This window comes from Podarcis erhardii, assembly GCF_964252035.2.
Source record: "Podarcis erhardii genome assembly, chromosome: Z".
NCBI classification, from domain to species: domain Eukaryota; kingdom Metazoa; phylum Chordata; class Lepidosauria; order Squamata; family Lacertidae; genus Podarcis; species Podarcis erhardii.
In genome coordinates, this window is record NC_138504.1 from 30,761,918 (window position 1) to 30,774,241 (window position 12,324).

Consider the following 12,324-nt stretch of genomic DNA (forward strand, 5'->3'; position numbering starts at 1 on the left):
GCCTGGTGCCTTCATTATACACCTTTAGGTGCCAGGCAAAAACGTTCCTTTTTAACCAGGCCTTTGGTTGCTTTGATTGACACCCTATGCCCTTTTAAAATGTGGGGTTTTTTTGGGGGGGGTGTTATTGGGTTGTTTTATTTTGATTATGTGTTTTGTATGTATTATGTGTTTTTTATGTATTTTGATTTTATTCTGTGAACCGTCCTGAGACCTCTGGGTATAGGGTGGTATATAAATTCAATAAATAATAATAATAATAATAATGTTGTGCAGAACTTGCTAACCAAGCTTTTGGGGTTACTGTGACCCAAGTTGCAGCTGCAGATGTTTGTAAGCAACCCGGAGGTGGCTGGACTTAATGGCAATCTCCTGTTATGGACCTTTACAGGACCTTTTCCCTCCCTGGAGAAGAATTGCAGAAAGTGTTGAGGGCACAATGTCAGTGGCATTTTTAAAAAGAAAAAAAAAGGCCCCAGTTTATTGCTTGGCTTGCACACCAGGCTACCAGAGTGAGAGATGAGTGGCCCTGAAATACGTTCCTCTTTCCAAGTAACTTTTATTATTTATTCCTGCTTTTTCTGACTATTGCAATCTGTACACAGCAAAGGAACTTTTGCTATGTTTCCTCTTTACCTCTTGTTGCTGGCTTTTGCATATTTTATTGTGTTAAAATTAATAAAAATGGGTTACATGCCACCCTACTCTCTGAGTTATGAGAGATTCCAGGAGTCCCAGGTGCTTTCTCAGAGTTTCCTTGGAATGTGGGTTAGCGGAAACAGTGATGGATATGCAGTTTTATTTACACATATTTGCAACCTGAGCCTAAGATGGAACGGCTCTCAGCATTAACACCCCAACAGATCTTTCCTCTCCATTAGTCGCAGCTTTGGATCCAGCACGGAGCAAGCAGGTCTATGTTTCTCCAGCTTAGCTCACATAAACTATGCTGGCTTTTGTTCTCTCCTACCTGGCAGCTGGTGTATGTGTGTGTGTGCGTGTGTGCGTGTAGGAAAGGCTCAGCCATTAGCCTGAAGGGCACCATCCGTTAGTCGTAGCTCTTGCAGCACAGCTCATCCTTTTGGGATGCTGAACATAGTGCTTAACTAGCTGGCTACAACTGTTGACCAGACAAAGGTGCTGGTTTGGTGGGCTTGCTCTCATAGCCTTCACAGATACAGGAACCCAAGGATTATAAGGAACTCAGGGCATAATGCCAGCTGTCACACCCCCAACATCGAATGGAATTAAACTGTTGTAGTAATGGAATTAAACTGTTGCTTGAGGAGCATGTTCTGCAGTTGCAAGCAGGACTTGACAGGTCATGCTGTTTATCATCTCTTACTGAATTCACATGGAATCTAAGTCCCTTCCATCCAGGTTCCACATTAAGCTAATATTTATTTTAAAATAGGAGAAGTGGAATTGTGTTCTGTTCTGCATATTAGTCTAAGAGGTGCAAATTAGATTAAAAATACAGGCGAAATGAAATGATCTCCTTAGTTGCAAGGTCTGTGAGATTTGGTGTTACAGGTAATTCACGACTCAACATAATTGCACTGTTATAATTATGTTATGTTAATGACACTAAAAAACTGGTTAGAGCCCACATCACTTTTGTGTTGCCTTACATGGTGGGGGATTGTTGGACCCTTCCCCCCAATGACTTTTTGTGCAAGTGTATTTTTTTCTGGTAAAAGAAAGAGTTCTCAATGGAGACATGATTATTAGCATTTTCCCTTTCAAGTGGAACAGTGCTTAATAACTTGCACCATATATTTTATTGGTATGTCTTCCTGGGTGGTATACTGAATCCTGATAGCTCCTTCCTTGCAGGGTTTAAAAGACACCTGCCAGGGGTTCTTCAGCTGTGATTTCTGCATTGCAGGGGGTTGCAGTGGATGACCCTGGGGGGTCCATTTCAACTCTGCATTTGTATTATTCTGTGATACAGTGTGATTTTTCTTTTGATGGAAGGTTAAGATGCAGGATTGTGGCCTGTAGATTACATGTTATTCTTGCTTGTTAAGAACTGAAGAGGAGCCAAACCACTGTCCAACTATGAACTTTCTCTCTCAAAAGTTCCCAGGTGACATTTTGAGCTGGGACTCCCTTTGACATACGAAGCCTCACACACAGTCTTCTTAACTTTACTCAGTATTTCTCAAACCTGTGCTAGAAATTCAGCACACTGGTTTCCATTTCATCCCTTTATTTCTAAAATTTTAAATTGAGGTGTGTTTTTTTTAAGTAAACAAAAATTAAACGGTAACAAGCAAGATGCATAGGACAGGACTTAACTATGAATTTAGTTCATAGGGAAAAAAAGAGGAGGAGCGCATATGACAGAGTTTTGGCCTTGTTAAGTAGGTGTTGAATTTGAGCTTTCCACCCCAAATTGTGTTGAAAAATAACTCCTAGGTATTGAAATTTTAGGACTTGCTCTATTTTTGCTCCACCATGCTTCCATTCGTATAATCTCCGGCTTCTGGAGAAAATCAGAATCTTGGATTTAGCATGGTTGATGGTTAATTGGTTGAGTTGACAATACGTGGCAAAGATCTTCAAAGCTCTGGTTAGTCCAACACGTGTATAAGATAGAATTACCGCGTCGTCCGCATATAAAAGGAGTGGGCAGTGGTAATCCGCAAGTCTAGGCGCGTGTGTACTTGGAGATGAATTAACTAGGGGTGCTCGCATGTCGCTGATGAATAGGTTGAATAGACAGGGAGCCAATATACATCCTTGGCGCACTCCCTTGTTTATTGGTATCGAATTTGTGAGGTCGCCCGCAGGAGTAAGTCTCACTCTAGCAAGGGTACCTTCGTGGAGCTGACTTATAAGCCATAGGAGTCTTCTATCAATGCCCTGTTTCGCAAGTTTCTCCCATAGAGTATTTCTAGGAACGCTGTCAAAGGCTGCCTTTAGGTCTAAGAAGGCAGCACAGAGGTAGCCCCGGGGAGGAGAGGAGTATTTTCGTGCCAGATGGTAAAGAACTATCGCATGATCGGTTGTAGAGCGTTTAATTCTGAACCCTGCTTGTTCGTGGCCAATCTGATTAGTCTCATCTACCCATCGCAATAGTTTAGTCAGCAAAAAGCTGGCATAAATTTTCCCTATGATCGAAAGGAGGCTGATGTTACGGTAGTTTTCCGGCTCCATTGGAGAACCTTTTTTATGAATTGGTACTATAATGGCCTCCTTCCATATTTTGGGGATGAGGCCAGAAGCGTTGATTGCGTTGATTTTTGGGGATGATTGCCAGAAGCGTTGAAAAAAAGAGGAAATCCAAACAATCTTGAAGGAAGTATATTAACAGCAATATGGAAAGCCAACAAAGATAGTACGTCCATTTTAAGCTAGGGTTCAAAAATCGTTTAGGTATAATTCTAGAAAGTAAGTGGGGCTGATCCCTGTTGTCCAAAACATATTTAACAAATGGAGACCAAGTAACTGAGAAGGTTGTTTTAGATATACAGGATGTAAATGCATCAGTGAATAAGAAGTAGCTGCCATTCTTTGCTTCAAAGTATTATTATAGCATAGAAGTAAAGCAGTCTCAAAAGTAAACAAGTGTGATCATAGTTCAGCTTTCCTGATCTTTGCCCTCACTTAAAAATTGACCAAGCAAATAAAGTTTCAGTTAGTTTTGCTTATTCATCTGCTTGATGATTTTCCTACCAATTTACAGCATCCAGGCCTCCTGAACTTGCAAAGCAGGATATGATGAATATGGTTCATTTGGGGTTCATTTAACTGAAATCTATTTTTTTTGTTTACAAATCTCAGCTTCGAAAAGTCTTGCAACTTCCAAATCCGGAAGTGAATTATTCAACACCTGCCTTTTCAGTTCTTGTGCTAGTGACAATACCTTAGATTATATACCTGTTTAAAATTTCAAAATGTTCTTCTTGCATTGGATAAATTTTTAATTTCTCTTCTGGTGCAGGTCTCATGCCCTCACCCTTCAGAATGGTGGTCAGGAACAGCTAGGGGTTCTTTAATTTGTTTTGGCAATGTGGAAGCTCTTGGATAACCCCAGCTCCCCTGACTCTGCTGGGGCATAAAAGAGGCAGTGAGATATTTAAAATCCTCAGCACACACTGCCTCTGAGCTGTTGGTGGCAGAAGGGAGAGCGGGGAAGATATTTTAGGCAATCTGCATGCATTGATTTTTCTAATATGCTTAAGGTGTAGAACTATGTGTTTTTAAACAACACACAAACAAAAAACACCACTTTTGGGCTGCATTTATGTACAGTGCTAATCCAGTGTTTAGTGAAAAGGTGAAGAACCTGTAGCCCTACATTAAAAAATAAAAATTTTAAAAATACACTTGCCACTTTCCAGTCCTCAGATATGACCTTATGAACAAGTCATATGTTTTTCTTAGAAGATCACCAGTTTCACAGCACTCTCAGGTTGATGCCATTTGTCCCCAGAGATTTGTCAGTTTTTAATCTGTCAACAAGGTTTAAAAATTCCGTCTCTTGTCATCACTGTTGGCATCAGTTTTTCAGACTCCCTTCCTGTGAAATTTTGTTCAGGTGCAGGAATGGCCCCTACATCTTCCACACAGAAGACAGATGCAAAGATTGCTTCTGTGCAATCTCCTTTGAGACATAGCAGCCTGGAGGTCACTGTTATAAACTGATGTCATCTTTAAACCTTGAAGATTGAGGTTGTACCTATTCTCAATCCAGACAGATTGAAGGATGACTTAAAAGTTTGGGGCCATTCCTCTTGCTAGTCAAACCAATCATATTTAGCATTATCTTGCTGTATTGCTCTCCCCAGGTCACACATGGATTTAGATGAAATCATAATCAGTTTTCTCATCTTTCATTTGTTTTGCTTACAAAAGCACATCAGAAGAGTCTGCTGGATCAGGCCAGCAGCCCATTTAGCCCAGGATCCCATTCTCACAGTGGCTAAACAGTTAGTTTACTGTGGGGAAACCAGCAAGCAGGACCCAAATGCAAGAGCAACACTGTCCCCTCCAGCTGTGGAGGCAGAGGATAGCCATCCTGGCCATTGCTAGCCCTCTCCTCCTCCATGAATTTGCCTAATCCTCTTTTAAAGCCATCTAAGTTGTTGCCCATCACGGCCTCCTGTGGAAGCGAGTTCCATAGTTTAACTTGGCCTGCATGCACTGCATGTCATTTCTTTTATGTGTCCTGCATCCTCCAAACTTCAGCTTCATTGGGTGTCTATGAGTTCTAGTCTTATGAGGGAGGAAAATAAACTTTCCTCTCTCCACTTTCTCCAGTCCATGCATAACTTCATAAACTTCTATATCATCTCACCTCTCCCTCGCCTTTTCTCCAAACTAAAAAGCCCCAAATGATGCAGCCTTTCTTCCTAGGGGAGTGTCTCAACCCCCTTGATTGTTCTGGTTGCAGCTTTTCCAAACCTTTTCCAACTCTACAATTTCCTTTTTGAGGTGAGGTGACCCAAACAATGTAGAGTACTCCAAATGCGGCCACACCATATATGTTCTATAATGGCATTAGGATAATGCTTCAGTTAATAACCTCAAACCCTCATGATGGGGTGAGCTGTAACTCAAGCCAAATAAATGTTTAATTTCCATTTCTGTAAACGTTCATGAGATTCCTGCATTGCAAGAGTTTGAACTAGACAAGCCTTTGAGTCCCTTCCAGCGCTACAGTTCTGTGATTCTCTGTGTGTTTTGGGACCGTTTTATGTCATCCTTTTGTGTAAGAAATGATGTTTTGTTCGTAAACGAATACCAGTTCACACTGCATCATAAACTAGACATGGGATCTTGCCTCTTTTCAAGCTTGAGGATAAACCACTTCAAGTGTCCGTTTAATATGTCCCCTTTTGAAGTCTTCCCTTGTTTGTTGAGTGGCCTGTCAGCTGATGAACTGCCTTGTGAGGTTTGACGTCCGATTAATCCAATTGAACTTCCATTAAATGTGCAACAGCTTCATAGATATTAGAAAAGCCCAGTTGTTGTTTTTCAAAATGCTGCTGTACTTAGTGAAGACAATGATTTATTAACCTACTTTAACTTTAGATCTGCCACTTGGAACAAGGGATGGTCAGTAGACATCGATAATGAAACAAACTAGTTTTTCATAGACTTGTAGAGTTGTGAGGGATGCTAAGAGTCATCTAGTCCAAACAATGCAGGAATCACAGCTAAAGAATCTTCAACAGAAGAGCATCCAACCTCTGCTTAAAAACCGCCACTGGGGAGTCTACCACCTTCTGAGGGAGTTTGTTCCACAGCTAAACAGCTCTTACCATAACAAAATACTTTCTGATGACCTTCATTATTGTAGTATGAATTCATTGGTACCGATCCCTCTGGAGCAGCAGAAAACAAGCTGGCTCCGTGGGACAACCCTTCAAATATTTGAAAGTGGCTCTTGTATCTCCTCTCAGTCTCCTCTTCTCCAGGCTAAACATACCCAAGTCCTTCAACTGTCCCTCATCAGGCTTGGATTCCAGACCCTTGATCATTTTGGTTGCCCTCCTCTGCACACCTTCCAGCTTGTCAATATCTTTCTTAAATTGTGATGCTCAGAACAGACCCCACGTGGGGTCTGACCAAGGCAGAATAAAGCAATGCAACACTTCCATTGATCTTGGCTTTTTAATCAAGATGTACAGTTGTACCTTGGTTTTCGAACAGCTTAGTTCTTGAACGTTTTGGCTCTTGAACGCCACAAACCCGGAAGTGACTGTTCCAGTTTGCCAACTATTTTTGGAAGCCAAACGTCCAACGGGGCTTCCACAGCTTCTGATTGGCTGCAGGAGCTTTTGACAGCCAATCAGAAGCCACACTTTGATTTCCGGAATGGTTTCCGTTCGATTTCCAAGGTACGACTGTACTTTGTGCCAGAGTTTTTCTCATAAGGAGGATGGAGAAGGGGAAGCATTTTCAACAGGATTGTGATGGCATGTAGCCAGTAATTACAAAGAAAGATATTGCATGCCAAATGTTGCAGACTTCATTATGGGTCTTGGCCATCTATGAGTGGGACAATTTGTACAAAACAACACAATAGATTATAACAGGATTCTGTAATGGTGTTATGCTTTTTTGTTTCCTAATTAGAAACTTGCTCAGGTTATTGAAATGAATGCAGACTTGTCCATTATGGAGAGCAGAGCTTTCCAATTTTTTCATGTTGGTGACACATTTTTTAGGCATGCATCATTTTGCGACACAGTAGTTCAGTTTTGCATCATTTGTGACACAATCATTCAGTTTTCCTAGCAAACCGGAGGTTAAGCTAGCCCTTTTCCAGCCCTGGGAAAAGCGTGGGGCGCGTTTGCATGACACACCTACACACTGCAGCTGACACACTAAAGTGTTGTGACACACAGTTTGGAAAGCTCTGGTGTAGAGACTTAAATGAACCAATCCATACTTTGAATCTGTACTGTGTTTTGCATTTCCATTCCTAGGACTATTGCCACATCCCAGCTTGGAAACTTGGATGATTCAGCTAAACTCTACAGTAACTTCATTTGTTAATTAATTAATTGATTGATTGACTTCATGAAATTTATATACCATTTGATTGTAGAAAACCAGAAAAAAAGAAGGAAAGAAAGAAGGAAGGAAGGAAGGAAGGAGTGAGGTTATTAGTAAAAGCAAAACATTTTAAAAAATTAAACTAGTAATGAACTAAAAACACATCCATCTTCTAAATATCTGGATAGGCTTGTCTGAACAAGAATGCTTTTAGCAGATGCCAAAAAAGAGTACATTGAAGGCTCTTGTCTGATATCAATAGGCAGGGAGTTCTGAAGTGTGGGTGCCTCCGCACTAAAAGATTGATTTCTTACAAATGTGGATTGAGCATCATTATTCCCTTTCATTATTAACAGTGCTTTGTTACTTTCCCACTCAGGTGAATACGAAGGCTTTGCTAAAGCACGATCACCTGGAGAGAAGCCAGTGATAACACGTCCTCCAGTGAGACCCCCGGACCCTCCGTGCAAAGCCCCGGCAGCGCATAAGGCAGAGGCCGCCTCTGTGTGAGTAGCAAAGCAAGACACATTGAAGGAGATAAATGGCCTGGCAGGATGCTCCAGAAGGCATAGGCATAGGGGGACCCAAAGAGGTTGCCCTGAAAGATGGGCTAATCTGTGGAGGGTGAACAGGGATTTATTTTTTATTTACTTTTTAGGAATAACAAAGTAAAAGTATCAGGATATCCTCAGAAACCTTCCTGGTATAAACCTCAGGCTTCCTTTCCTCCTTACTGGTGTACAGTTGCATCATATTTGCAATTTCAACCACATATGGTTGAGGGCCGGCTTTTTGAAATTGTGCAAGTTGGGTCTTCTTGGGGTTACCTGGAGCATAAAGGGCTTTAAAGCGCCCCACTTTGGGGGGGGCATGAGGCCTGCTTAGTGCATGAGCTGTGGGAGTACTGGGGTTTCTCTCTCCCCCCCCTCACTTTGCTAGATGTGGGGTAGCTCCAAGGGTTTGGGTATACACGATTTTCCTGTGCACATGGAACCCTTGGAACTGAACCCCCACATAAATTGCAATTGTACTGCAAGTCGAGCAGTTAATGTGCATAGCAACTGGCCACTGTGCAAATTCACCTGACCTCATGGAAGAGATAGTTATGCACATTTTCCAGTCAATATGCATAATCTCCAACATGCTTTGGGGGAAATGTACATATATTGACTGGATTTTGTACATCCTCCAGTTGCTATGCATAAACTCCAACAGGCATGTTGATCAGAGAGTCAGTAAATCATACTGATTTACATGTGTGGGGATTATGCGTAGTGGCTGGAGAACATACAAAATTCAATTGATATATTCCCTAAAGCCTTTTGGAGAGTGTGTCTACAGAGCAGGAAATGTACAAAATTCCCTCTTCCTGGAAAAATTATTTCCATGTTCTTCATGAGGCCTAGTGAATGTGCATGGTGGTCAGTTATGTATATTAACCACTGAACTTACATTCCCCTGAGCATTTCCTAAGTTAAATGCAACATAAATTATACTGGGCTCTTGGTTCTTGGATCACCCTATTCTTAGTTTAGTAAGAAAAGCAAACTAAAACCTTTCTCAGAAATAGCTCTGAAAGAAAATTATATACAGACATTATAAGTACATACATATACAGTTGCCACTCAAGAAAGGTGCAGTGGGTTTGGCAGTTAACCTTGCTGTAACGTGTCCCGGGGGGAGATGTTCCAAAGAGTGAATAATCTGCCATTCCTTGTGGGAGGTTAAGGAATGATATTGACAGCTGTCTGACTAGCACATCGCCTTCTGCTTCTGCATGTACGCTGCCTCTCTGACTGTAACACAAGTGACATGCTTTGCAAACTGCAAATCGAGGCAAAGATGGTTTGCAAACTGATACCCGTTGTTCCGTTTCAGTCTCTCTGCGTGTCAGTGGCAGACCTGCGAATGCCCTGAGGGTCCTTGGTGTGTGCATTCTGCATGTGTCCTTTGCACATATGTCACATAGCCATAAAGCTAGGCAGCACATTCTTCCTGCCCTACACTCAGGGAGCATGCACACACATCTATTAGGGTTGCCATATGTCCTCTTTTTCCAGGACATGTCCTCTTTTTCATGGGTTGCCTTAGCAATCCATAGTTAAAAGTTGAAGTCTGCAAACATGTCCTCTTTTTTGCTCTTCAAAATATGGCAACCCTAGATCTGTGCCTTGGCATTCCAGATTCTGCACCAAGGAAAACAATTCACCATAAACATGTGTATCAATAGAGCATAATTTTTTTGCTAGTTCTGTGGAGGGGTGTGACTTTGCAGGGGCTTCTAGTAACGTCATCCCCAAGGGCCTTTAATCTTATTTGACTACCCAACAAGCTTCCCATACTTTGGCAAGTATCACCCACCCCCTTTTCAAGTAGAACTTTGCAGTCATCAGGCTAGAAGCTTGCCCTTATTCAAAAATAAAATCGGAAAAACAGGCTTACAACAAGCTGACCTGCACACTCCTCTCCACTTTGTGTGCTCCTATGGACTTTGAGAGTGCATCTAAATCTGCCTCTCTTCACTCAAAGGTAATTTTTTGCTGGTTTTCAGGTGAGTCCTTGAAATAATAGCCTTCCTCTCCCAGGATTAGATGAAAGAAGCATTTTTTCTTTAAGGATATGGGAGGGATATTGAAAGCTATTTGATAGTAGAAGGAACTCCTTCAGGAAATGGTAGCTTTTGGAAGTTTTAAAGCAGAGTTTGGATGGCCATCAGTCATTGATGCCTTAGTTGAGATTCCTGCATTGCATAGATGGCACTTGGGTTCCATTCCAACTCTACAATTCTATGATTCTATTAGTGGCCCCATTTTCTTCCATGTGGAGAGGCCACTCAAGCTCAGTAGTATTAGTGAAGACTGTATTGTTGTTAGCCGCCCTGAGCCCGGCTTCGGCTGGGGAGGGCGGGATATAAATAAAATTTATTATTATTATTATTATTATTGTCCAACCATGGTTCTTCCCTGACCTTTCCCATTTACCTAACAACTTAACTTGGGAGTGTTTGCCTAAAGATCTGTTGCTTCATCATGCAAAATGAAATGAAATGAAAATGTATGTTCTGTGCTGGTTCCTTTTGCAGGGTGGCCTCCAGGACAAAGTTTTTTGAGACAGCTTCCTTCAGGAGAGGGAGGTAAGGCAGTTCATTCAGACTTGCAATAGGTAACATCCCATCACAGAGTGGTACAGAGGCAGTGTGGCAAAGTGGTTATAGTGTCGGACTAGGGACCTAGGAGACCAGAGCTCAGAATCCCTACTGTGTCATGAATCTCACTTGGGTGACCTTGGACCAGCTGTTGCCTCTCTCAGACTAACCTACCTTTAAATGGGGAGGGGGAGAACCACGTATGCCACCTTGAGTTCCTTGGAGTACAGGTGGAATCTAAGTGAAATAAATAAATAAATAAATAAATAAATAAAGGAACTTGTATAGTATTTTGAGAGCAAGTGTGGTGTAAAGTTTTCTATTCTTAAAGTTGGGAATAGAGTAGTTGCTTTAGAAGAGGGTAATCGGGCATCTGAACAACATGACCAGTCCAACGAAGTTGGTGTTGAAGAATCTTTGCTTCAACACTGGTGGTCTTTGCTTCTTCCAATACACTGGCATTAGTTTGCCTGTCTTCCCAAGTGAAACATAAAATTTTTTGCAGACACAGTTGACAGAATCTTTTGAGGAGTTGGAGATGGCGTTTGTAAGTGCTCCATGTTTCACAAGCATATAGTAAAGTTGGTAGTACAATAGCTTTGTAAACAAGCATTTTGGTTTCCCTGCAAATGTCCCAGTCCTCTAACGCTCTGCACTTTGGTCAAGATTTTGGCATTGATGTCGTCCCTTGTGGAAAGACAACTGCCCAGGTAGGGAAAGTGATTGAAAGGGAGAAACAAGCTAAGAGGAAGACCTGTTTGGCAAATCCTCTCACCGTGATCAACTCCTGCCCTGAAGCCTATGTCCCCACTGTGGAAGGATGTGTGGATCCAGTATTTGCCTCCACAGTCACTTACAGACTCACTGCTAAGACTGTGTTCGTGGAAGACAATCTTACTCAGCTACGAGTAAAGAAGAAGCGTAAAGATTAGTGTGTCAGAATAGGGCTTGGGAGACACCAGAGTTTGAATCCCCCACTTGGCCATGAAACTCATTTGGGTGACTCTGAGCCAATCATTCACTTTCAGGGTTGCTGTGAAGAACAAATGGGTAAGTGAGGCCCTATGTACATCACCTTGCACTCCTTCAGGAAAGATGGGATATAATTGTAATAAATAAGAATAAATTATGCAAGAAACATCTTAAGGCAAGTTAGAATCACAGAATTAAAGTGGGTCCTAGTAACAGACAACTCAAGAGCCCGAGAGTCTGTTGGTGCCAAGCACAGCAGATGTTGGGGTTGATTCAGGGTTCCATGTTCTGGCTTGCCAGATGGAGCAGCTGCCACGATGAGGTAGCATATACTCTGATTTAGGCGACATCCACACAGCAGTTTATTCCATTTTCACGACTCTTCGCTAACTGTTAATTTCCACATTACACTTGAGCTTTTGCACAGCACAAAGGCCACTTATTTATAAGAAACCTTGGAATGCTGCTTTGTCATAAATAAGCAGTATACAGCAATAAAAACATAAAAGTTTTTTTTTTTTTTTAAAGTTAGAAACAGAGAACAGTTAATCACAGTGGAAGGATACATTCTTACTGGCCCACAGAACATAAACATTTTTGGCAGCTGTTTAAACATTGGCACAGAAGGTGCCCACTGAATCTCCAGTAGCAGAGAGTTCCAGAGGACTCGGCCAATGATACTAAAGGCTCGGTTT

The 12,324-nt window shown here is 41.8% G+C and overlaps 1 protein-coding gene across 3 annotated transcripts in view; it reads left to right on the forward strand.

Moving 5' to 3' along the window:
* OPHN1 (oligophrenin 1) overlaps positions 1-12,324 on the forward strand; it is a 125,733-nt gene that overhangs the window by 108,552 nt on the left and 4,857 nt on the right. For all 3 annotated transcript variants that reach the window (XM_081847003.1, XM_081847004.1, XM_081847002.1), the window contains 2 exons: positions 7,892-8,018; positions 10,595-10,645. In XM_081847003.1, the coding sequence (XP_081703129.1) occupies positions 7,892-8,018; positions 10,595-10,645 (178 nt within the window). The remainder of the gene's footprint in view (positions 1-7,891; positions 8,019-10,594; positions 10,646-12,324) is intronic.